Source organism: Bombus huntii, chromosome 12 (assembly GCF_024542735.1).
Source record: "Bombus huntii isolate Logan2020A chromosome 12, iyBomHunt1.1, whole genome shotgun sequence".
Classification (NCBI taxonomy): domain Eukaryota; kingdom Metazoa; phylum Arthropoda; class Insecta; order Hymenoptera; family Apidae; genus Bombus; species Bombus huntii.
The window spans coordinates 3098691-3126477 of NC_066249.1; the positions used below are offsets into that span (position 1 = coordinate 3098691).

General features: G+C 40.6%; 1 protein-coding gene and 1 long non-coding RNA gene across 12 annotated transcripts; one reads left to right on the forward strand and one right to left on the reverse strand.

Annotated features, from left to right (window-relative positions):
- Positions 1-289: 289 nt before the first annotated feature.
- Positions 290-26169, forward strand: LOC126872044 (serine/threonine-protein phosphatase 2A 56 kDa regulatory subunit epsilon isoform-like). The gene is made up of 10 exons (XM_050631537.1): positions 290-1197; positions 1271-1564; positions 23760-23956; positions 24038-24232; positions 24335-24465; positions 24551-24668; positions 24774-25049; positions 25137-25366; positions 25499-25644; positions 25728-26169. Coding segments are annotated over exons 1-9 (1584 nt in total). The 5' UTR covers positions 290-1196; the 3' UTR covers positions 25641-25644; positions 25728-26169.
- LOC126872076 (uncharacterized) lies at positions 2232-23751 on the reverse strand. Of its 11 annotated transcripts, none has more exons than XR_007691824.1 (4): positions 8180-23751; positions 7901-8086; positions 3076-5594; positions 2232-2875 (listed from the first exon to the last, which is right to left on the reverse strand). It is a non-coding gene; the product is annotated as an uncharacterized LOC126872076 (long non-coding RNA). The 11 variants fall into 11 exon arrangements; XR_007691825.1 differs by having other exon boundaries at positions 7901-8031; positions 8126-23751; XR_007691828.1 differs by having other exon boundaries at positions 3076-5421; positions 5487-5594; positions 7901-23751.
- Positions 26170-27787: the final 1618 nt, after the last annotated feature.

The window sequence follows — 27787 nt, forward strand, 5'->3', positions numbered from 1 at the left end:
GGTTTTATTAAGGCAAGTTCATAGAAACGAAAGCAATTGAGTAAAAGATATGTTACATTAACGATAAACAGCAGTAAAAAAACATTAAATAAAAATACGTATAATGTTTAATCGAAAGTTTAAAACAATGTTAATGATACGACTGTTTAAATACAAATTGGAATGTTTCTAGCGGAAAAGCAATGGCGCAATGGGAAAACGGTAAAGATTCGTAAAGTGGCGCGATCTAGGGCGATCGTGGATGTTCGTGTTTGATCGGGAATCTCCGGCCGATGATTGTCGAGTGCACATTACTATTTTCAGGCACACAAGGCACCTCTTGACGGGTTTTCAATAAGTGAAGAGGGCGACGGTGGAAGGATCCTTTTTTCTTTTTAATTTAAATTTTACGTGCGGTAGATGCCGAAATTGTAGTATCTTGTGTACGCGTGATAAAAGGTACAATGTTGGAAGAGGTCTCGGCAGGACTTAGCGCCTGACGGTCTGTCGGTCGTTCCGGCAAAAATGAAAGAAGCTCGTCGGTCCGAGCAGCTGATGGCGGCCGAGTGCTGTTCGAGCCTCAGTGTCCCTCATCGAAGCGTTTAAGTGAGTGTGTGCGTTTAGCTGCGCGAGCGGAGTGCGGCTACCGCGTGCGGAAGGAAGATAATTCTGTGGAATAGATTTCACGCGGCGAAACACCGTTTCTAAAGGAGTTACAAGCTATTTCGTAACGGTGCTTGTTTCACGACTTGGTATCCGACACGCAGGCACGGTACGGTAAGCCTGCCAGCCGTTCCACAGTCTCCCGGTGGCGTGAATCAAATATTTGTTCGAACGGAGAAAAATCGAACAAGTGAGCCACAGACCAAACGGCCGGTCGTGGTTTCAGGTAACGCATAATCCACATACGATCAAGAAAAAGACACGGTGCCGCTTGTGTGTTGCACAGTGTAGGTGGGAGATTCGACGTACGACGGGGCGTGCGTTCGCGTGTGACAACGCCTAACAAGCGATCGCGCCCCTTTTCTCGACCGATACAAGAACCACCTCTGGCAATTGTTCAACGAATTTTTATCGAACTGTGAACTTGATGGATCTCGTCGTTTGACAAACATCCTCCGATTAAAACACGTTCAGTTCTGTTACGCGGAAAAACTCGTGCTATGCGCGCATTACTATCAATTTTCACCCCTCTCTGCTTCAGGAACCTCTGAACCAGTAGGTTACCGTGTTCAAGTACACCACGTGCGCTTCGTAATCGTGTAGTGTTGCTTTCTCCTTGTGTGTGTAGTGAGTTCATCTTCTTCGACACGGAATGCGACCTCCTCAGGGTGGATGCAATCTTCTTTAGTCGCGTCCAACGCCGAAAAAGTGCAGCCGAGGCACGAAAGTGCCTCCAGCATTTCACTTCCCTCCAGCTCTCATAGTGCCTCTGCTAATCCCAACATGTCGTCAGCGACTTTTGTGGACCGGATAGATCCCTTTGCCAAGAGATCTCTTAAGAAGAAATCCAAAAAATCACAGGGTTCATCTCGTTACCGTAACTCCCAAGATGTTGAGCTACAGCAATTACCGCAGCTCAAAGGTTAGTTCAGATATTCTATACTTTATTTACTCCCTTGGACTTTCCTTGCATTCACATTCTTGTCATAATATTACAAAGATACTACTGAGACACGTGAATATAAGAACTATTAGAAACACTCACAATCTTTTTCATCATGATTTATTTGAGTAATATCTCTAGGGTATAATGTAATATTGTGAATTTACATCTAAAGTTTTCTGAATACTCACCTAAATTTAAAGATATAAAGCTAGTTCAGACGAAGCAAAAAAATGATCATATTCTTATATGTTCCTGTAACCACTTAAAGTACATGGAATTACTATTAAATTAATTGCTTTATTTGAACATCGTTGATGTTGTAGTTAGTATGAGCTATAATATTATAACATCTATACAGAGATAGATTATTCAGTGGTTCCATTATACAGAGATATTACATAATAATACGAATATGTTGTGTCTGACTTAATATAAGCTTTCCTATGCTACGACTAAGCGAATCTATCTTCAATGATTTTAAGATGTGAGAATGTAAAATATATACTGTCCTTGATTATATTATTTTATAATTTTTGGAAGTAATATGTGCTGTATATAGTACATTTAACATAATTATATTTATAGTGTGATTATTATAATGATACATCTACTTATTAAGTACGGGGGTCAAACATTTTTGAAGTTATACAATTGGAAATATATTTGTAATTTTATTGAGCAATCATAATATACAGATGAAATGGAATTATACCCTGGTGTGGTAAACAAAGTTACCAGGTGATGCATTAATGATTTCAACATATACATTTCTGAGATACATTTCATTTTAATCTTTTTTTTAATTCTTTTTTATATAATTCTCACATCCTTCACTAATTGTATGATCAAATAATTAAATGAGTGTATCAAATGAATTCTTCATAGTTGATACAAATTTTGTAGAAATACATCGAACATAAGACAATACAATATTAATATTTAATATTTAATGTCAGATAAAGCATTAAGTAATGCGCAGTTTACATTGCTTTCGCATATTATACATTAGATTGCTCGATATAAAGATAACGTAAAATTACCGAAGCTAACCTCAAAATATTTAGAGATAAGCACGTTTGTACCGAAAATATCTTATTTCTCATTCTTTACATATTTAGCATGGCTGCTATACAAACTGACAGAAATTTCTATTTATCGACTATTGAAAAAGAAGGTAGTATTTAATTCCATGAATACGTGTCTGGCGTACTTCGTATTGACGTATGTTCAGAAAATCGATGAGGAGCGGCAAAGCAGAGGTCAGTTCACGTTACTCGACCGATTTTCCTGTAATATAAATTTCGTGTATAACTGCCGATGACCATAACGCAAAAGATAGATAAATTTTTTATTTTATAGTGGCGATTTTCCGAAAAATTTAATTGCAAATATTGCTCATTATTGAGTTTAAAAAGCAGTCACATAATTCTATATGAATTAAAAACTAAAATTTAAATGTATGTACATATGTATGTATTTTTACATACACTGTTTTTATGAATCTCTGTCACATTATGTACGTGTTACTGTACGTCATATATTGTTATTGCTTGCTCTGATGTTTTATCTTGTTGATTGGTAAGTCGTTAAACAAATGTTAACGAAATCAGATTATTCTTAAATTCAGAACCCACTCTTGTTGATCAGGCCGTTCCCCTCTGTTGTTCGTTCTTCGAATTGCTCTTACATAACCTGTACAATCTTTTGCAGTTAGAAGTTGTACGTGAAATGAATTCTTAATTTTTAAAAAGGTCGCTGCACGTTTATGTGGTGATCTCATAGGGGTATGTGTATGCATTGAAATTAAGAGGTGTATACAACGTGTGCGTGTTTTAATGTAAATCAGTTATTTGGTAATTGTTATCATCTTGAGCATGTTTGTAACGCGAGAACACTTATTTTATCGATTCTTATTTTTACAAGAAATAGCTATATTACATGATGTAATAATGAAATCGTATTATCCAGAAATAATGTTTTTTTTTAACTACAAGACACAAATGAACAAAGCATAATAAAGGCAAACATTGACGACTTTCCGATGTCAACACATTTTCGATTCAACGAATTCATACTATTTTCGTAAGAAGGTGCTTGAAAACAGTACGTAGTGACCCATAAACTCATAGCACGTTCCAACGACGAGCGGTTATGCGAAATACAGGCATCCACCTTGCAGTAGGCAGTGTCGTTCACCTCTGCCAATAAAACGGCAGTAGTCCTTATAGTCTCTCTTTCTCTGTTGCTCGTTCACTAGCTTACTGTCTTCTTTGCTTCTCTCCTTCTCTTTACACTTGTTCCTGTCTCTTTACTTCTACGCTCGGTTTCTCTCATCGTCTCTTTCTCGCGTACCGCGTACATAACCTATATGCACGTGTTTTTCACTCGAGTATCGTGTGTATACGTGCGTTTACGTATCGACACACGCGGTGCCACATGTTACACGGAAGAGTAATTTTCGGTTAAACAAGAATCGAGATATATGTAATATAGTTGCGATGAATCGACGTGAACCTAACCAATATCCATTCATTCAATAACTGCATCAATAACTTTGATACATCTTGTAAACAAACTAATGATGTTTATTAATTCAAAGATATACGTGTCACCGTAGGCACGGTCTAGTAGTACGTGGTGAATCGTAATACCTTGGCACTAGGATCGTAGCCATGGTAAGCCCGGTTTCATGCGGGATTTATGTGCTGCATAGAGTATAGTCTGTGGCGTAAGACCAAAGCGGGCAAATGTGTTTGGGACCGGTTACATACTCGGGGGGAACTCCTGCCGGCGATTGCAGTGCTTGAGAGGATTTTCAGCTGCAGCATCCTGCGGGGTGTCGCCGAGTGCTTACCCGTAGATGCTCCTCAATGATGAAAAGTACGATGGGCGGCTACCATGACTGATTATTTTTCATTCGTAGGTAGATGTAGTCTTCCGAAAATAGTACACAGTTCATATACAATGCTTACGGTTCGCAACGCTACGATAGTTGTTTTCTTCGCTGGCGGTGAAGATTCGCGTTTAGATAATAATACGAGCGAGAATGGTTTGGCGGACGGATAGATCGAGGAAGATATAAGTTTCGCTTCCACGGTGCAGCCAACCTACGAATAAGACTTATTTAGAAATACGTAGGTGTGCGGCCGGTGTGTCAGCCTACGAGTTTGCGTTGCTCAGCAGCCCAAGTATTTTGAAGTTTTAATCGTTAAGGTACAAACGACAGGGAAACTTTTACCGTGTTTCCAATCTCGAAACTCTCGACTAAATTAAATCAGCCTCGATTGATTAAAAGATCTCGTTGAAACCTTCTACATCCTTCGATCAAAGTACACGACCTTTAGAAAAACTTCTCTAGGCTCTGTACAACAAATGTTTATTTAATCCAGCATTATTACGATTCATAATTACGAGTCAGCCGTGTCTAAATATTCTTTGAGTATCAGGAAACAGCTTTACGAGTCCTTTGATTCCATTCGAGACAAAGCAACGGGACGAGAGTGGATTCGTTCATTGATTTATGTATAACTTATTTACAATGATAGCTCGGCTCGTGCAGCAGCTCTCTCTGTCTTATTAAACCGAACGTACTACTTACGCTCGTAAATAATATTTACTAACGCGTAAGTTCTTCGAGGTTGAATTTGACAACACTGTGCGACCAATGTGTTCGAGGATCACGGGTCGAAGTGATGACGTCCGAGGAACGCGTCGTCGTATGTTTAGATCACATGGTACACTCGTCATTGAAGAAATGTCTAGCAATGTTCGTTCGTCCAATATATCATTGGCTGTTAGCTGTTACAACATCGCCGGACGATCGCTGTAATCTTCTGCTGACAGATAAGAAGCCGCAGATTTATCGACGAGTAGAAAACAAGCTGTTCGTTCTCCTTACCACTTCCTTACGCCATCTATATATACATATATATATAGAGTCGTTTGTCCATTTCAAACGATCTTCCTTAAACTTTGCACGTTCTCGGTGGCCGTGAACCAATTTCGTCTAAAATCAAGGAAACGAGAAACAATTTAGTAGATTGAGGAGCGAATTGAGTTTCGTACAAATGGTAATTCACCTATGTTGGAACATTTGGTTAGGTTTTAAAGGGGAATCAGCAGCCAAACAGGCAGTCAAGTCAGTCCGAACGTATATGCATAAGAGATCGCAAACTGTTGCGAAATCTGTTTAAACTCGATGACGCGGCTAGGGTATTACTCGTTATTAGGCCCTCTAGCAGGCTAATCGGGGTTTAAGCGGTGAATACACACGCGAGTCACCTAGCGGATTCCCGTTGCGGCACGCGTGTGCCCTCGAGAGTGGAGTCGCCACTGCCAGTGGCCGACGTTTTTCCACTTGTCGCGCACGAAATTGGACTAATTTCGTACACTTCCGGTTTCCTGGAGGGTTCTCACGGGTCTTGCGCCTCCCACCTCATCCCTTCCGTTTATCGCGTTCGATTCGACTTTAACTTATTTTAACTACTTATTTTCTACCCTGGTTGTAACGATAGTAGAATTCAGCGAGAAATTCGATTCGAGAGTCGTTCGACAACAAATGAAACATTTAACGTTGGAAACCTATTTGTTAGAGTGCTATGTTCAACGATTATCGACGAGCTTTAGTTGTTTTTTACTCCATCCTTTCCTCTAACGCGATTCACTGCTCGGAGATTTGCAATAACACCGATCCACCTTGTTTCCGGCCGCGCTTCAAGGCCGGGCTGCTTTGTGCGGACGAAATAAAAATCGTCTGGTGATGCATTAACGTTATTGCATTAAGCGGGGCCTGCTCTCTAACCCGACCAGCTTCAAAGAGATAAAAGGGTTCGCGTTCGCGAAGGCAACCAAGTTAGTTCAACGATATTATAAAGCGACGCGTTCTCCTGGAACGATGCTCCGTGAGCAAATATTTCAGTTCTCGAAAAGCGTTTTATAATACCAGATGTTCCTTAGATCGATCTTGTCATATCGTGTGTATAAAAATTACTATGATTTTATTCTCTCCCGGTAATTCTTTCGCGTGTCTCTTCATAGTATCGTAGTTGTCGAATGCCGGTGTAGTGATTATTTATTTTGAATCGCATAATTTAATCTCTCCTTTCTCCAGAACGTAACACAGACACGATTTGCATATGAATACAATAAACAAACGAATCTCAGGAAGCTATTGGTTTTGTTGATGAAACTTTACAGTAAAATTGAAGCAAAATTAGAAAATGATAACACACTTTTAGACAATTAGAATTTTAACCAATTTATGCATTATTTTCTTTTTTATAATAACTTTTCGCTATTTATTTTGTTTGGATGTATATAATGGATATGATACATCGCTATGGTAAATTATCTTTTTTTTTTTCAAGTTATATATAACTTACTTGATTTACGTTTTATCATATCCTCAGTGGATCATATCCAGTTTTCGAACTGAGACGCAAAGTGGAATGAAAGAAGCGCGTGAACGATGTTACATGGACGATGAGAGTGGTCGTCAAATTTCCAGGATAACGCGTGGCTCGGCGCCCTCGATACGTTCGCCACCGAGCCATAAACCCGAGTACGCGATTCGCCTAATTGACGGCGCCATTGATCGCTACGGTCACTGTCAAGATCATTGTGGTGTAGAAGGATGATAGCGCAGTTTTCCGCCCGATGAGAGTGGGCGAGCTTGTTTCGTGCGGCGTCGATCTTTAAGCCGCATTTACACGGCAAACGCCGTTCGTTTGCTTACTGTCTTAACGCGGATTTTATTTGCTTGTGTCCCCCTTCTTCTTCCCTTCCTCCCTCCCCCGTCCCCTCTCTCTCTTCCTCTTTTTCTCTAATCTTTTATCTTGTTTTTTTTTCTATGTTCTGTTTTCCCCCCTTGTTTGTCTCTTATAGCGCGAGCAATCGCTTAGATTCAACGATCATTACAAGAAAAGAATATGGTGGTATAACTCTTTTAATGGTCACATTAGAATGATGCGTTTAAGCCTTTAATTGTCGTAGGCGTGTCTTTTCCTGTCGTCTACTGTCTGCTCCTTACCAAGTTGTTTACTATAGTTGTTTTTCTCCTTTTTTTTCTTTGCTTTTTTACTTCGTACGCAGATCTTAATGACGATGATATTCCTCGAAGAGTACTGTATCGCCGCGACTAATGGAAAGAAATCTTCTATCGAAATAGGAAAATAGAATAGAAAAACAAAAAAACACGGCGGAGGGAATCATGAGTGCGAAAATGTTGCGCTATGTGCTGTACATTGGAAAAATTCTATGTTAATTGTGTTTATTTCTATATATATATATGAAAACAATTTGAAAATCCGTTACCGTATGCCGTTAATTCCTCTCGTATAACTTCATATCCATCGCTAAACAGCTCACATCTTCGGACCGGGTAGGTTGCGCCTCTTAATTATGTCTTTTTAGCCACGGTATATTAAAGTGCCCTCTTTTCACCACTAAGTAACGTAAAAATCAGGAAGTCAGCAAAGTTGTAATTATTACATCCTCTCCCTGTAATCATCATATGGTAACTCGAAAATAAATGCCTACGTATTTATAGACATATCTCAGGCGAAAAATTCCAAATGGCAACGTAATAAATACCGGGTACTGTTTCTAAAATATCACCACTTAAAGCTACCGCGTGAATTATACGCCGAGCAACTTTTAACTTCTCCTAGGAGCGGGAATGAACGCGAAGCCACTATATTTATAACCCCTCTTTTTTTTTACGTGTCAAACAGATGCGCAAGAGTTGGCGTGCATCGAGATTCGGACGATACGAAGTATCGACGTAAACCAGTCCTGGTGAGGCCATTTCGAACACCTGTTATTCGATTAAGAGGCTGTTGTACCACGAACGCGAAACGTTCTCGAATTCTCGTCCGTTTGTCCCCCACCTCTTAATCTCGGAACATAAAACACGCCCATGAATTTCATACAATCCTTTCGAACTCGTTTCGTACGTCGATGAGTCCGCTTCCTCGCGCGTTGCTCTTCATAAATGCCGAATTCCTTTAAACCTCGTTGCAGAGTATCTGGAGCAAGCTCGCCATCCGCTCAATCTGCTTATTATACGATCGGTATTTCCATTTCGGTGGAAAGCGCGTTTTAACGCGCCGCTGGTTCTTTTGAGCCATTTTCAAGCCTACCGTACGTTCATCGCTAGAAAATTGTCCTAAATTTGAGCAAAACACGAAAGGCCTGTTATTTATACGCGTGATTTCTCGTTTCGAGCAAAATCGAAACTAAGGTTAAAGCTAAAGTAAGATTAAGACATAAACAACTCGAGGACCGCGGCGGAGTTAAGAATAGCGAGTTACATAATTATTTTCTAAATTGTTTCGCATTCTTCGTAGTTTAATTACACCGTCGACGAGTTAAATGAAACAAATATTTAAAATTTACGTGCTTCAACGCTAAAGTAAATTCGTATTTCTAACAAGACGAACAAATCTGATATGAGAAACGCAGCAGACCTTAAGAATAATAAGACAAATTATCTTCTAAATCGTTCGCTCTGAATTATTCATCGCCTTATTGCACCGTCAAAGAGTTAACCCGTTTCCGGTGAAAAATGTACGGTTTTCGAGGCGAGCGCCACTATGGTCGCGAGAACACCATTCATCGATCGATGCCCACGACACGCTCGCTGTCGGCAAACCGCCTCGATTTACGTCGAGTTTACGCCAGGATAGTATGTATCTCCAAGGTTTTCGCAATAATTATGTTAATAGAGTGGCATATGTATCCATCTTCTTCATCCTTTGTCCACTTCTCTCTCTCTCTCTCTCTCTCGTTCTGATCGTAAACAAACTCGAAGAGAGAATCTCGTGGTATGTGTTTCTGGCATTGACATTGACGGGAGTCGTTAAAAGGGAGAAAACAGGCTGCCGCTAATAACGGTGACGTGGGAGAGGGAATATCGCGCGAAAAGCGGCGAGTGCATGGACGGGGAGAACACATGAATAGAGAGGCGACGAATGGTGTCGCGGCGCTTAACATTCTTTGCCATTCCGCTAATTGGTCTCGATTCGTTCGACATTCTATGCACGTTTTTGTACCTGCGAGGGGACAGAGTTTGTTGTGTGTCGGCTATTTCGATTTAGCGATTCCAGTGCAACATATATACGCATATTTATTTGTTCTTTTTTAAATGGAAATTTATTGAAAACAGACGTAATATAGAAGTAGCTCGGTATTGGAACGCTTGTAGATACCGTAATGCGGTATTATAGGAAACGTTTTGTAATTCCATTGGTAACGTAACGAAACGCGTCTATCGCGATTATAGCGGTAAAGTTGGAAACGAATTTAGAAAGGTTTACGGAAGTTGCAAGACATTTATTGAAAATATCTCGCTCGTTTTCAGTAAAACGTTGGCGTATACTATGAATAATTGCCTCGAACATATACTGTGACTCACGAAAATATTTGCAAACTTACACGAACCTCTTGCGTATGTACTATACGTACTGTATGTGTTATATTAAACATTGTATGATCTTGATTGTACTCGTAAGGTTTCGAAGGAATCTGAAAATGCACGTAGATGATGTACGAGATATTTGCTGCGAGTATATATCTCACCTCGATATTCAGTGGTGCCGTCTTTAACGTTTATCGTATAGATGGCTATTCATTCTAATTTTCGATCGAATATATATTCGCGGTAAACGTCTTACAACTCGTGTATACATTTCCAGACTGGTTTCGAACTTTATCGATATAATCGTGATGGTTGTGTGGTGATGCTAATGAAATTTCAAAACGTCTTTACAACACAGATTGTATCTACACAAAAATTCTTTTTGATGAACTGTTCGGTTAAAGGGAATTCTTCGAGATGAGCTGACTTGATATTGAGAGAACGAGAAGTCGTGGGCTTAGTACCTTTCTTCTATAGATCGTCTCACTTTGTTCATTTCAAGAGCATTTCGCGTGACGTTAATCACTGTTTATCGTTGTTATTTATAACCTTTCGTACACAAATGCTTTCTGCGGAAATGCAGAATCTTCGGTTGATTGATACCATTGACGCGTCGCGAGAGACCGAGCGTCGGTCGAGTGTGTGAATTAAGGAAAGAACGAGGTCACGATCCATGTATCCGTATTTATAGTTAGAAAAGCAAACACGTACAATGATTCACGAACAATCGTTGCTCGTGGCCATGGCGCTCAAGTTTACTCTTTCGGTATTTTTATTCGTCTACTCGCAGCGATTGATCAAGCCTAAAAGCTTCTCGAATCCAACGCGTTCCTAAGAACTCCTACCATTGGATGGAATAGAAATAGGATGCGCGTTAAGTTATGGTTATAGCGGATGTGTATTGCGACGATGTTTATACTTGAAAGCAATCGAATATACGCATTTCAGTTTTCAGACGTTTCGTTCGTCGGAACACTCATCGTCCGTAAACCATAGAACTCCGCGCCATAAAAATAGATAAAGGTCATTGAAAATTATCACGGAGTCAATGACTCTAAGGCCTAGGATACGTATAGAAGCGTGTACGTACATGCAACGGATACTTGGATTGCAACGTCGAGTAGCCGTGATCGATAGAAGAGTTTCGTGGGGCTGAGACGTGCATAAGTATCGTTCGTTATGCAGAAGAAGCGGAAAGAAAGTCCTAGGTGAAAGAGAAACGGTCAGTACCATGACCCGTGAGTCATTGTCGAGGTCAAGCCGATATCCAACAGTTGTTGGTCGAGTTGGAGTATGCGGCTGCAATTGCAAGAGCAGCAGCGCGCCGCAGCATCGGCAGAATCCGTGTTCGTGTTTGTACGCAATCGTCAGCAAAAATATCGTGTCGGAGGACAGGGTGAGAGAATATCCACGACGTAGAACTCGATTTAATCCCCAAGTGGTTGGAACGGTTGGAAACCGCGTACACTTTACCTTCAATTTTTGCCCTCCGCCTCTTTCACGAGTGTTTGCCTCGGAACACGGTGGCCTGTATCATCAACAAGTTGAATTCCCTGTTTGCTCCCAAGCGTTCAACCGTTGATTTTGTTTATCTTTTATGAAATTATCGTCATCTTGCCAATTACGTAACGAGCCTTGCCCATTTGCAATCGGGAATTAAGTGTTTTGTTTGGTAGGCGAATTTATCGCTGTCTCGGCATCACGATTGCCTCGAGTTTTACATTTCGTCGCTTTTGTTTCTCTCAGTACGCCTCGCACGATTAAAAAATAACGTTCCTCGAAAGAGCACGGCGTAGTTTAAGAGCGCAAAGAAGAGAAAAGCAATTAAGCATCTGTTCGCCGATCGCGTCGAACAAAGGCGGGATGTGGGTTGCTAATTATGTTCCTTGGCGCGATTAACGACACGCGTGATTCACGGCGGAAAATCATCGAGTCTCGTTAAGTATCCTCGAGTACGAATCGCCCGGTAAACGCCGCTTTCCTTTTTCCAGTCGTCGTAAATTACCGCTGAACGCGCGCCACCGATCGCAAAATTGAGAAATAAATCACCGCGAGCCTCGAACGATTTATCGAGCCTTTGTCTATTCGAGGATTAAACACGGCTTCATCCGCAGTGATGAACCGATCCGCATCTGAAACCGAATTAAAGTAAGCGGAATAGTAGACGGAAAGATCATCGGAAAGATCGATTTACATTCCTCCAGCTCGTAAATTCCTTCCTCTGGTTAGGGGGCGCTTGATGCCTGGCGGCGAGGTGTTTCTTCGTGGTGTCCTTGCACGAAACTTGCATTCTCGAACTGCTGAAGGTTTCAGAAAGTTCTACGCACTTTTTTCCGTAGCCTGGATACCTTTAAACCGAGTTTTACATCGAAAAAATTGGCAATGGATTTAATTGGTATTAGAGCGAACACAAGAGGTTGACCAAAGCTGTGCAAATGTAGATACGGCGGTACGACGGTGGTGAGTAATTGGAACACGAAACGAGTTCATTGAATACATTACAGGGGAATACAATTGTGTGCCGAGATGTCGATCGTTGCAGACATCAAACACGCCGACCGTTTTCAAGATGTTTGTCGACGATCGACGCTGATTAAAGCGAATCCAACTCGAGGGCCTAACTCGATACATATTTTCCTCGTTTTTCTTTTTTTATTATCGATCGAATTAAAAGTGGAACGTCTGTGTATCGCGAGCATGCATCTCACACGTGCAATTTCCTACGTGAAATCGAATTGTGCATCCGATGGTCCGCTTCTTCCGTAATCACGATCCATTGTAGCATCCTTGGCGTTGGAAGCAGTCCATCTGTGAAACACAACTATTCACACAGAGGATCGAGACTCTTTTCCTTAATCAAAGATTGGATTCCATCCAAATCTATCGGCCGCGTAACACGCTCTACTCGGAAAGAAGAGTCGATGGGACCAACCACGCGGTCAAGGGTCCGTTTCTCCATCGCGATGGTAAAAATGCAATGGAGAAAACGTAGCTTCGACCGAGTTTAACGCGACAGTTTACTACGTTTAATGATCCAATTAGCAAATCGATCAGATACTCGAGCTTCAGATTTTAACGTTGACTTTAATACCCTTTCTCTTAATGGACATCGGCACAAAGAGACCACACGCAAACATTTCAAAGTTACAAACTGTTTTTTAGATCGAATATCCAGAGGGCCGAAAATAATAAAAAATCTTATGGATGCCTCGATAAACGGGACTGTTGCCAATCGTAAGAAGCGATAACGTGTCGATAACAAGACATTGGTTGTTTTATTATCTGAGCGAGAAATCGGAAAATCTCCAACAGGAAATAAGCTATTTCGCTGTGGCTAGCACGATAAAAGGCTGATACTCGCTGATTACGCGATACCATCGCTAATTCAATTACCGTAGTTAAACTGCTATCTACTCGGCATCTACACGAACGCGAATGTTTGTTTCGAAGGATACCAGACGAGGAAATTTTAATTAGCTGTATCGGTGTCGCGTACCATAGTAAATCAGTTAAATCGTTCAGAGTGTCGAGTCCTAAAGTCCCTAATGTTGCGGCGCACGCTAATTAGTCTCTTCGTACCTTTCTCGGGAAGTCTCTACGAATGCTGCACTGTATGTGGTGAGAGGTCAATGGTTCCAGCATAGAATCGCAAATTGTCATGTTCGCGACAGAGTAAAACGCGAGACGTTAGCAAATAGGCAGGTTCTGTTAAACCGTAACTTGTATCTCACACTACGAAACCAAATTTCACTGCGAAAGTAAGATTTACTTTCAGGATAGTCGAAAATATTTTCGAATAAGAAAGCAAACAGAGATTTCGAGGACTTTCATTCTGTGTCCGTTTCGTAATGTTTTGGCGTGTTCGAAGGATTACGTAACCAACGAGAAAGAGAGCAACGTCTTAACAGTGACGCGCGCGTTACGAAAGCAAAAGGGACGTCCTTTCAGTGGGGAAGTTCCCTTCGACTCGCCACGATCCGGACAGAGGACGTTACACCTTTACGATTATGCAGCAAATACGATTATCGCGGTTGACCGTTCTTCGAAGAATAACACCGACGAGGGATACAGAAATACACGGATCGAGCCGCTTAAAACGATCACCTTGATTCTCGTCGATATTATTACCTCTACGAGAGGAATACGAGAGCAGAAGGTGGACGAAAGCAAAGTGTGAAAAAGTAAACTCTCTTTCGAGTAAAAATAAGTTGCGTGGAGAAAACATCGATCGATCCTGCCCTGACTCTCTCGCAATTTCTCTCGCCGCGCAACACTGACCGATAAAGTTTTATTCGCTGTAAATCGGTGTATCATCCGAAAGTGTCTTATGCCAGGCACGTTCCATCGTTGAATCAACATGGTAATTTCGAGTGCCTCGGTCCCGGGTAAACGGGTCGGTGCACAAGGGTCGCTCGAGCAAAGTCGCCTCCCTTAATCATCCAGGAATTTCAATGAAACTCGATGCGGAACGATTACTTTTATCAATTTTGTTAAAAATAAGTGCGAAGCTCTTCGTGCTAATTAAACGATATTCTGGGAACTTTTAGTCCACCAACGAAATTAATATGTATGACGGTCGAACGAGCGAAAAAACGACGCTCGTTAACGGGAAACGAGGTGACGACGTTCCTTCGTTATGATATCATCGTAATGACGAACAATTATCGAAAGTACATAGATAGTATTCGATATCGAATGACAACGAGACATTTCGATCGTTACGACCGACAAATTACGTGCCACGTTTTACGATGTCATAGACGATGGTTAATTTTCTTCGAGGAAAAAGAGAGCGAAGGAGGGAGCAGCAGAAGGAGAAGCGTTGATAGAAGAGAATTTTAATAGAGTGATCCGAGACACGGTCTCGTTGCGCGCCACGTTCCTCGATCCCGTTTCTCGGAGTTCGTCGTGGTCGCAGGCCTCATTAATTCTCGCCCGTTAACTTTGTCGTTGCTATCCTAATTAAAGAAGGTCAGGGATTCTGCTCGCGTCGCGGCCATCTTCGAGAAAAAGGGAACCACAGACGGTGTCTCGCGAAAGCGTTTCATGTTTTGACGCGTCACCCTCTTTCAACCACGTTGCCCGCTTGCTTCAACTTCTCCCAGTTGAACCGACCGCTTTTTAAACTTCATCCTTTATGCAGAATTACTCTCGTTCTTTCTCTCAGTCTCGACTTTTCCATCGTTATAAACCACTTTGTTTCACAGTTTATCTCTCACGTGGTTTACGAACCGAATGAAAAGCCTGAAGTTAATGAGCTTGACGATAACACGGATGAACGTAACAGGATATATCGAAGCTTATTTGCGACTAATCGCGCTCTCTCTTCTTCCGATATTATTGGAGCCTGGCTAGATTGGAAACAGGCTGGCGATCTCTGACCTCCATATACCGAGATCGAATAGAATTTACAAGCGATAAAGACAATTTCCCGGGGGGGAAAAAGTTGCTGAGGGTAGTTAGAGACTCGATATCCAGCGAGATCGGCGATCGCCGATAAAATCCACCTAAATCCTATTGGCCCTGGAACGGTTCACCAAACAGAGAGACTCGCAAAACCGGCTGGAAAAATTGTTTGCTTGGCATCGGCCCGCGATACGGGAGGTCACGTATCGCGTAAACGAGACAGGAGTTAACTGTGCCGAAGCAATAAAGTGCCGGCAAAGCCAGATCCTGGCGGGAGGGTTGAATCGCGGAATCGATCGTGGAGCGTGTGGCGTACCGAGCGCAGGGCACCTCGGTGACATCATCGGAACGTCGACCTTCCTGCGCGATCTCAGATACGGTCTCGCGTTACGTCGTCTCGTTCTGCTAATGAGAATTACGTAACGGCACGCGTGGAGTCCGGTCGGCGCATTCTCGCGTACCGGAGTCACTTTGCGCAGCGATTCTCCTCGTGACAGTGCCGTCGAAGGATCGAATTCCCTGTTAATTCCCAACGATTAGCAGACACAGAGCCGATTGTGAGACATTATCTACCGCGAACACGCGTGAATCATCTCTGTCTCTGGACCGAGGTGCAAGTACAAGTTGATGCAAGAGCAACGTGCAAAATTTCAGATTTACACGAGAGTCGGTTTCCTTGCTTTTCACAGTTTTCTCAGATTCCTGTTCCACTCGTGTTCCTTCTGTAGTACCACCCTGTATCGTTTCCAATATTTGTCAGGAAATCAGTGGAGGAGGAAATTGAAGGAAAACACGATGCAACGTGTATAGGATGTACGGTATAAATTGATCAGCAGGTGACGCGAGAAAAATCAGATATAAAGATGCCGGAAAGATGGTAAAGAGAGGGGGGGGGGGGGGAAGATAGAGAATCGAAGCAGATTCACCGATACCTGTACGCGTTCGCTGGAAGTAGAAGCGGAAAACGGGAGGATGAGAGGGCGACATGGAAGAAGAGGGTCGAGGGTGAAAGGTAAAGGGAGAGAAGGAGAAAGAGCCGGGCCACCCAACGAACCCCCAGAGAAGCGACGGCGGTGGGAGTATTGATCCGGAATGCCGGCGACCGGCTGCCTCGAACGCTCTCCTTTACCTTCTCTTCTCTACCAGTACCACCCTCTCTCTTCCTTCCTTCCTAGTATGCACACGAACGCTCTACCCTCTCTTTTCCGGCCATCTCTTTTTGTCCTTCTTGCTCCGGTCTTCTTCCTTTATTCGAAGCGTTCGAGCTCCCCTTCCACCCCCATCCCCGAAACCCTAACTAAACCACGAATTACTCGTTTGCCTCTTGCTTCGTCCTCGATTTCAGACCTGCGATCATCCGTCCTCTGATTTCACGCCACCTCTTCGTCCATTTCCCCTTTCTTCTTCGCTCTTCGAGAATATTAAAACGACGCCACGAGATTGCCTTCTGTTTTTCGCGCCCACCTTCCTCTCGATCGTCGCTGTTCGCGACACTTTGCCGCTTCTCCTCGATATCCGATCCGAGAACGTTTGTACTTCGCCATGCTGCACCCCTTTACCGTGTACCTCGTCGCGAAACGAAGTGTTCGTGCTCCCGCAGACATAGTTTTTGCCACGTCAAATACACCGCTAACCACTTGGTATTAAAAGATAAAATATCGTTACCGTGCTTCCAGTCACATCCGTTATTTTGTACAACTGTTTCGACCTGTATTTTCTGTGTCACGTCCGTGAATTGGCCAACGGAATTATAATAGCTTGAACGTGCTCGTGAAAGTTTCTCCAGATGGTGCGTTCAAGCGAGCAATATTAAATGGCCCTTAAACAAACCCTCGTAATCCGAGATCGTTTAGCCCGCGTTCATTCGAGTTAGGTAAATTCGCGTTTCCCCTTGTTTGAAAACATTCGCTTCCGGTTCGTAACACCATCGATCGTTCAGCGACAATCGTTAAAGGGAGGAACGCGAGAATCGAGCAGGTGGATCGTTTCCGGTATTCCTTCAGCCTTCTATTCTATCTTCTTCGTTCCGTGACCTACGATGGTCTTTGTTCTTGTAGCTGGTGAACTTCGAGCAAGCCACGGTTGAGGTGGTAGCGGAGAAAGAACCAGATGTACGTGACACGATTCCGGCACCGCTTCGTTCTCCTTTCCTCGGGTTTTCTTTGTCCATGTGACACGCAGTGTATATTCGGCGTCGAATCCACGTAGTTCGGCATTCGTATTTCAACGATCGTTTTTGGTTTCGTCAATTGATAATTGGAGCGTCGTAGTCTGACTGTAATTTTTCACGAGGTAAGGAGGAATAAAGCGTAGCCAGATCGCTGCGATACTCGTTTCGACGTTCTTTCGTTGCGTCGAAGAATCATGCGGTGGGCGAATGTAGTCGTAAAAGCAACATTCATGCTACAAGGCCACGAACGTTACGACTACGGTCGGCAGAGTACGTGAAAGTGCACCTCGTGTTATGAATGAAATTATAAATACGTACACGCTAGATCGGTAGATGATCGTGTACGTGATTCGTCGCCGACCACGCATAATTCTAACTTTGCAGCTTTCTGACATCGAGCATATACATTTTTCTATTTTCTGCTTCGCTCGTTTTCCGCTACAAGCCTCTTTCATACTCCTGATCTTCTTCGTCGTTTTCACTAACGTCTTCCCGTTCGTCATTCGTCGTGCATCCTATTATCCGCGCGAATAAACGTAACGGTCGCATTACGTCAGAATAAAAGTTCTGTTCTTACGTCAACGATGACAACGAAAATGAAAAGGCGGCCGCTGAAAAACGTGACGGCGCTGGACGTTTCCGTTGCGTTTCATCGCAACACGTAGCCAGCAACCCTGATTCTCGTGATGCAAACTCGATCTCCGCTAATAACGGATAATAAGATCGCGCTTCCGACATGCGACACGGCGCACCGCGTGCCACAGACATCGTCGTGGCGCGCTAGCGAAATCCTAATTATGTTTTGGACGAGTCGCAAGCCGCCGATTCCGGGCACAGTGTCAATTCTCCGAATGTCCGAGAGAAGAGGCACGGGTGTCGTCATTCGCGAATGACGTTCGACGATCTCGACGATGATTTCCTTCCTTCATCTTCCGCTCCTGGCGCGTGCTACCTTTTGGCAACAACCGGACGTCCTCCTCTTCTCCTTTGTATTACGTTACAAGCGTGTGCCTTTCGCGTGCTACACCGACGCGTTTGCGTGTGTAAGACAGAGAGGACAAGAGAAATAAAGCGGCAGAAGGAGAGGGAGAATCGCATAATTCGATAAATTCATCGAGGCCACGCGACGTAGTCTGGTAGAAAGCAAAGTTACTTAGGCCCACGACAACGTGGTCCATTCCCCGAGGATAATTATTATGTACGGGCGACGCATCGATAAAGCAAAACCAATTAATCGTGATTGAAGTTGGACGAACGACAAAGCTAGAACGGAGAGGCGCTTCCGATTATTTTCGCCGGTGCTGCCAATAGCCGCGACAGTCGACGTGTTTCATCGTGCTCTAGAAAAGTTTCCTGTTTTTAATTACGTCGAGAATGCCTGCCAGTGGAACGGACGATGTTTGCCGGCAGACCGAAAATAAATGAAGCGAAATAATCGAGGCTCTCCTCGTGCCGTGGCCGCGTATCGAAATATACGAAATTATCGAGGCTATCCGATTGCATAAAGAAAACAACGATTATTGCTTCGTGACTCGTTCACCGATCTGCAAATAAACCAAACAAACTTTGTCCATCGAGTTCCCATCCTTCCTCTCCTCCTCCTCCTCCTCCTCTCTTACTTTTCTCTTCTGGCACTTTTTTACCATCGAAACACGTCGACGTCGAAATCTCAATCGCTGGTGGAAATAGCGACAAACAAGAGGGAAAGAAAGACAGTTTTAGTGGACAGTCGTGTCACGCGTTTGTATCTAAAGGTGTTTTCAAATTTGATCAATAGAAGGTCGATTCACAACGCGATCGAAGCTCGAATCAGTGGATCGCCTTTGCCCCAATCTAATTCTCCCTCGATGTTTTCGTGGTCGTTTTTCGCCATACCGAAAACATCGGTCGCGCTCGCGCGATTACCATCCGCGTCGCTTAAACGCATTGGCAAGGTCGCATAGCTGGAATATTCAGCTGGCGATTTCACCTATACTTTACACACGACGCGTTCGCAATAAGTAGATCGCAATTGATGGTGGCGCACTTCACGCGTATCCGCGTTCCCAGTCCGATGGTATACTCTATATACTTTCGATCGGTAACCCAACTAAATTCGTCGCCAGATGACACCTACATCTTTATCGATAGATCGCATCATGTGTCTCTTTTTATCCACCGTGATAAAGGCCATCTGTTACGCACGGACTGCGTCCGTGAATTACGAAATCGTCGTTTCGACTCGGTGCGCTTCGGTGTCCCGAGTAAAATGCAGCTATGCAATTATCACCATCGATTCGGCAGAGAATTTCCTTTAAAATATGTAGATATTTCGTACGGAACACCATCGACTCAAACTCTTTGCGAATATTCCATTTACCTCGCTGTGTACGAGCTTCTCGGTCGGTCAAACTGACCAACTTCGCTTTTTATCGATTTCTCCAGCTCCCATAAGTTTGCTTATTGCAAGAAATAATTAAAAGTAGAAATAAATAGAATTCGAAAGAACGGTAAGTTTCTAAAGTAAATCTGGAAGACAGTGTTTGTAACTTTATCGCTTCTCTGTACTTTCCAACTTTCGAGATTGATCCGTGTGACTTCTCAACGGCTTATGTATGCACTGTTTTTTCTTCTTCACTGGGAAACGCGAAAAACGAGTTTCCCATTGCGATCGATTATAGCGTCTGGTGATATTCGAACGAAGCTCGCGAATCGTGGTACGCCGGGAGCCACCTATCGGCTATTTTTACCGACCACTTTAGCGATATACTAACGTTCATGATCGCGGCCAAAAATCATTGCCTCGAAATTTCATTCATCCATCGTGCGCTCACGTACTTTACGTCTTCGTGCTCTTTGCTTCGTACGCGTATCGTACGGTGCAATTACATAAACTGGTAAAATCGAGACGATCAGTACAGGCCAGCGTAATTGAAGAGAGTAACGTTATTAAATAAAAGCTGATGTAGCGGAGACGTCACGCCGGCTGTTCCCCGATTACCGATTAAAACGATCTTCGCCAGGAGAACGTTTTAATGACTTGCTACTCGGCCGACGCGCGTCATACTCGCGATCGTGCGTGCACAGTGCACACACGACTTTTATGCAAGAACGTACGGTCTTGTAATTCCTTGCATTCACCTTCGAGCATCCTTTCAACTTTATCAGCCGCTAAGATTTTACTCCCGTTCCTTTCACTCCTTTTATCCTCCGCTCTTTCTTTTCTTCCCTTTCATCCTCCCTTTTGTTCTTTCCCTTTTTCTCCACTGCTTTTTACCATCCACCATCCACTATCCACGTTTTTCCATCGAGTCGACTAGCAGCTCGCGTTAATTCATTCCGCCTCCAGATGATCCGGATCATTTTCAATTACTTGGCGAGATCTTCTTGACGCGAGGTTCGAGCGTGAAGCGATCGGCGGCTGATAGAATATAAAGTGCAAGCTAAATGGTTTTTTACGCTCAATGGGAACTTTCTGATTGATTTGTTGCACCAGTGCATGGCTAATTCAAAAGAAAACAATATAATTGAGAGAAATACAATACGATACGATATGATGAAGGAATATTGGATTGTATATCGGCGAATAGTTATTATTTTAGCGAATAAAAAGATTAAAGATATAATCAAGTATCTGCAAATCGATCGTTTTATCTACACATTGATAAAACACGTTGCTATTGATTCGTTTCAAAGATCGTAGATTTCGCATTATAATAAACAGTTGTAGAGTATCACATCACGGAAGCTCGCTTTAACAAGCAAATAGCGACATTGGTTTAACGTCACGGCCTTCTACGTTAATTATCTTAGCCGATAACGCAATCTACGATTTGAAAAGCTATAGATATATACATTTGCACGTTATCGATTATATATGATTGTTAATCGTTTGAATTGTCTATCCGATATACCTTACAGATTCCTGAGCTACGAATTCTGACCTAACCTATAATTCAAATCCAACGTAAGACACGTACAAATGCAGACACACGTGTAAAATGCTTCGCGAGGACATACGAATTTACCGTTTTGCACATTTTAATCCCATTCACGGATCACAAGATAATTTTTGTCCTTTCAGTGGCAAAAATAGAAAATGGCAGCTCATAGAGAAGATTCATTACCTAATTTGTCGCGACGAGCGCAATTTTCCTTGCATTACCATCAAAGGCCGCAAGATGAATGAGGGAACGAGTGGTGATGCGAGTTTAAAGTTCACCACCTAGGTAAATCAATACCTTACGAGCAAAAAGAAATAGGAACTGAGAAATGGCCAGAGAGTGGGGTTGACGGATGAGAAGAAAAAGAGGACACCGAGGAAAGGCAGTAGTCCTTTGCGCTCTTCCTCTTGTTCTCCTTTTCTATCGCTCCGATGAATCAAATCTCCATCTAACATGCTGCAGAACTTTCATCTCTCTCTCTCTCTCTCTCTCTCTCTCTCTCTCTCTCTCTCTCTCTCTCTCTCTCTCTCTCTCTCTCTCTCTCTCTCTCTCTCTCTCTCTCCCTCTCCCTCTCCCTCTCCCTCTCTCTCTCTCGAGTAGACACGCTAATAGAACTCAGTAATTTATACCGCGGCAGCTATTTTCTCGTTAAAAATTTTCAATAAAGCGCGGCTGCGATCAAACGTCGTTTCGTCGTCTCTCGATATATGTGATTTCACCAATCTTCGGTGGAAATCATGCATTGCCTTTCTGTATATAGCTGTCTTTTTTTTTCATTGATTCTCCTTTGAATATCGATTTATGTATGTTCCCTTGCCGGCATCTGACATCACGATCGCGTATCAATTATGCAAGAGTATAAATTAGGTCAGAACTCACTGCTACGTTTAAGTGAAACGAACTTCCACTTTCGTGGCGCCTACATAAAATTCTAAAATGTAAAATGAAATATGATAGTTTCATGAATCGAATTACTAATGATGGCTAAGAAAAGATTATGGAAAATATTATAAAATAGATTGACTTGAATGTTTGCTACGTGCCATTATTACACGGTTAGATTGCCAACTGTACTCATGAATCATTGTACGTATTTTCCGACAGTTTTTAAACGAAGATATTCGTTTTATCGGTAATAAGACGTTATAGACATTTTAAAAATAAACGTTGACTTGTGCACAAGGCAAACGAATTCTCAAGGCAGAGTAAATTAGCAAGAGTCGTTTAAATCAACGGACGGGTAATTAACGATTAGAACTGACGCCAGTGAGGCATCAAACACAAAATAGGAAATCTAATATGAGTAACAGATAAACAAATTTGATCGGTCTACTTTATCTTGAAATATTTGGAAAACATGTTCTATATATATATTGTCATGTGACTGCGATTCATCGAGATTATAATTAAAAATGTAGCAACGTAGGAGAATTATACTTTATTGCATTTTAGAAAAAGAAAAATAAAGACATCTAACGCTTAAAAGCGATGGAAAAATCACTGTGGCGCTTGTACGCTTCTAAAAGACATTTATTATATTCTGCTTACAGTGCTGCCAACATTCGACTACATATGTGCCGCATGGCGCGCGCGTGTCGTTTATACCATAACCTCACTTGTCATGTATAACCTCAACTGAGATATCGAACAATTCGCCGGTACAATAACAAGAAAGAAGTCTATGATCACATGTTTATAAGCAAAAAAAACATATTCAATAAATACCAAAAGATAATTATTTTTTCTATTTGCCTCATTCCAAATTCCCTTTTTTTTTTACTTTTTAGTAAGAATCTTTACTTCACTTTTGTACTTCATGATAAATCCGTCACCGTCGAAAGTTAAACTATCGAAATTTAGAAGAAACAAATATATTTATTTGAAGAAAAGAGAAAGGAGTAAAAATGCTCAGCTAGATATCTCTTTGTTCATCAGTCATGTAGATCCATTTGATAGAATAAATTTATTACTAACGGTGTTCGAAACCAATTCCAAAGATGTTATTGCAGCCCATAAACGAACCAGAAGTAACTCTTCACGGTTTGCTCATCCTACTACATTAGGATTGATGCTCTTCGTAGCTGATATATCGAGTTATTAATATTACGAACTATGTAATAACGACATTAATGATCGTAAGTTACGATGGAGCTTAATTTAGTAGGGTACTCATAGCGATATACATACAAGTTAGAAAATTTTTATAACAAAATGTGTATTGCATTGAATTTAAATGGGATTATTGAAATGTTACAGATGTTACACCGTCGGAACAGGAAGAACTGTTCATCCGAAAACTCCGGCAATGTTGTGTGACTTTTGATTTTATGGATCCGATGGCGGATCTTAAAGGCAAAGAAATTAAACGTAGTACACTCAATGAATTAGTCGAATACATCACAGCTGGTCGAGGCGTCCTTACAGAGCCTGTATATCCCGAAATCATTAAAATGGTAAATATAGCATAAGAATAATGTTTACGCCTGTCATTTAATTCGTAGAGTATTTTCGACATAATAATATGTTTGTTGAAGATTTCTGCAAATCTGTTTCGCACATTACCACCTAGTGAAACTCCCGATTTTGATCCAGAAGAGGATGACCCGACATTGGAGGCGAGTTGGCCTCATTTGCAATTGGTTTATGAATTCTTTTTACGCTTTCTTGAATCTTCAGATTTTCAACCTACGATTGGCAAAAAAGTTATTGACCAAAAATTTGTTTTACAGGTATAAAATTTGCAACTTATAACATATAATATTTCTATATTTAACACATATTGTTAATAATAGATTAATTGATTCAATAGTATATTTGTTATCTGTTTGTAGTTACTGGAGTTATTTGATTCTGAGGATCCTAGGGAAAGGGATTTTTTGAAAACTGTTTTGCATCGTATTTATGGGAAGTTCCTTGGTCTTAGAGCCTTTATACGCAAACAAATCAGTAACATTTTCTTGAGGTATCTGAATAAAGTAACAAAATTCATGCAATATATGATATGTATGTATAAAATACATTTTTTCTTTAACTGCTTATTCTTATAGGTTTGTATATGAAACTGAGCATTTCAATGGAGTTGGTGAACTTCTTGAAATTTTGGGTAGCATTATAAATGGTTTTGCTCTTCCTTTAAAAGTTGAGCACAAACAGTTCTTAGTTAAGGTAAAAAAAATAAAAATAAGAAAGATGATTATATAATGAGCGTAGATTAATATACATTGAAAATGTATTTTACAGTGTGATTTATGTTTTGTTATTTTGTTACAGGTGCTGTTACCACTACATAAAGTAAAGTGCTTATCGTTATATCATGCACAGTTAGCTTATTGTGTGGTACAATTTCTTGAAAAGGATGCAACCCTAACAGAGCCTGTTATACGAGGCCTCCTGAAATTCTGGCCTAAAACATGTAGCCAGAAGGAGGTAATGTTCCTTGGTGAAATTGAAGAGATCTTGGACGTGATAGAACCTAGCCAATTTGTTAAAATACAAGAACCCTTATTCAGGCAAATTGCACGTTGTGTCTCTTCGCCACACTTTCAGGTATTTGAGAGATATTTTTTACAGGATAATTTAGAACACAAAAATATCATTAAAATTTTTTTACCAACAAAATTCCTTTATCCATAGGTTGCAGAAAGAGCACTGTACTTTTGGAATAATGAATATATAATGTCTCTAATTGAAGAAAACAATCATGTAATAATGGGAATTATGTTCCCGGCATTGTATAGAATTAGCAAGGAACATTGGAATCAGACGATCGTAGCCCTTGTTTATAACGTTTTAAAAACATTTATGGAAATGAATAGCAAGCTCTTTGATGAACTTACTGCCAGCTATAAGTCTGAAAGGCAAAAGTAAGCAGTGTTACATTTTACGAAAATAATGAAATAACTGTTAAAAGATGCTTAGTTCTTTCCGAAAAACAACTAAATAAAAACTCGTCGGTAGCTTTTTACGTAATCTATAGAAATATTTTATAATGTCAGAGAAAAGAAGAGAGAAAAGGAAAGGGACGAATTGTGGAGAAAACTGACTGAATTGGAGGTAGAACGACGTAATGCGCTTACTGCTACCTTCAACAATCCAGTTCCTGCCACAACAACACCTACGACACGAGCCCGCCCTTGAGCTGGTATCTAACTATATCCATTAAATGATTTCATATTCTGAGTGCATAAATATATATAACATTCAATAAACGTATTATTATTACAGGTGGAAATTCGCTCCCAAATTACCCAATCATTAGCCCTTAGTTTACGTCGATTGTCCATACACTACATGCAAAAATTACTGTTGTTAGTGGAGCAAAGTGTCTCACAATGGCATTCTTGACGTAATGTAATTTTTTTCATTAGTTACTAGCCTAACGGGCGAAGTGGAGAAGAGAAAAATGAAAGAATCAGTAATCACAATTTTATTCTTCTTCGATGCAATGATTGATGAGTTCTAATATTTTTATTGTGTACATTAATTTCTACTTTTCTTTTTTCCTTTTTCTTTAATAGCAATGATTTAAGTTGTACAATGTACTCAGTGTCAGCACATAATACGACGATGTTTTAGTCCCTTCTGAACTAAGGTGTAGCTGCGCTCGGTGGGAGGAGACGATCAAGATGTAAATTCAAATAGATAAAATATATTGTTATAATATTGATTTTTGCATGTGACATTTGCTTCAGTTTCTAAATGGCTAATGTCCTCTCATGACTGACCCACCTTACTCTGATTCTCACCTCCAACAGAGCCAGCAGGGACGTTGTTTGAAATGTATCATATATTCGTATTAATGATAATGATAACTATAACAAAACATAATAAAATTAGGTAAATATATAAATATATATAAATATATATATATAATACAATATATTATAAAAATATAGTACTATTGATGATACAAATTACACATTTACACATACACGAATACACCGAACTGTGGTAAATACGTGTAACGTACAGACCGATGTGCTACAAATACTAACATTGTGCTGACTGCATGCCCGCAGCAAACGGAATAAATTTTTTCAAAGAAAGAGAGCCGTGATGATATGCTCGTCGCATATCGGAAATAATATTATTGAATAATAAGGTTCAATTCATTGAAACAAAAAACGTAAAAAATATATGTTGTTTTTTAAATAAAAAATAAATAAAAAAAATAAAGATGCGAGGGGCAAGTATACAATAAAAAAATTTAATTGTACCAAAATATCCATTGCTTATAAATATAATAAATAATAGAGATACAATGCATAAGATTTATTCGGAGCTGTGCTCCCACAGGCCACCGCAAAGACGTGGGATCGTTTTTAAAGTTTCTTACCATTGCATAATAATAATAAACAATAGTAGCTCTTAATAAATAGATGGTTAACAAATGAGTGACAGCTTGCTCATATTTTCATGAAGTAGCTGAGAAACACATCTAACATATTTGTTATGTTTTATTTTCCATTCTTTTTATGTCAAATATGTTTTACCTCATCTCATAGCATACTTTGTTTACATTGTACACTGTTTATCTCCACTTCATGAAAATTAGTTCAAAAATAAATTGAAATAAATAATTATTGTAAATGCTGTAATGTGACTAAAAAAAAAACAATACGGATAAATTCATAAGAGTTCTATACGCATAAATAGACACTTTATTAAACGAATGTCTAATTTATTTCTACTCTCTAATTTTCTTAAGCGCTGCTTGATTAAACATCAGTAACACCATAGATTACTAAAATATTTTGTCGTGGCCTATTTTCTTTTTTCTTTCTTCCTCTTTTTTTTTTTTTTTTTTTTGTTTCTTTTTAGATATGCAAGCATTTTATCTATCTTTCCGACAGTAATAAAGAATTCTAATAATTATTATGTTTGGGCTAACTTAGTTTTTAGTACATTTCCAAATATACTACAATAAGGAATTCTAACGATATATTAATATTTTTTTATATCGTAGAAACTGCATTTGTATGACAGCATAATTACAAAAATTGGATACGAAACCATTGCAAATAAGTACTTCCATACTTTGCGGCAGAAAAAAACAAATATAATCAAAAGATTAGAACAATAGGAGATCCTACGATTACAAACGCGAGCTACACTGTGATAGTCTATCATACATATTTATCGTTACAACGCAATCATTAGCGATTATATTAGTTTTCTTTCCTTGTGCAAATTACAAATGAACAACCTCAATATATACGATTAGTCCGAATTATAGCGGATATGATTTCATTGTAAATAGACTTAATAGGTATATACTTCAGATA

Bases quoted from the DNA above. Each gene is read 5' to 3' on its own strand.
- LOC126872044 (XM_050631537.1), top strand. The intron at 1,565-23,759 runs GTTAGTTCAGAT...GAAATGTTACAG, and splicing joins GCAATTACCGCAGCTCAAAG to ATGTTACACCGTCGGAACAG. The intron at 25,050-25,136 runs GTATTTGAGAGA...CTTTATCCATAG, and splicing joins TCTCTTCGCCACACTTTCAG to GTTGCAGAAAGAGCACTGTA.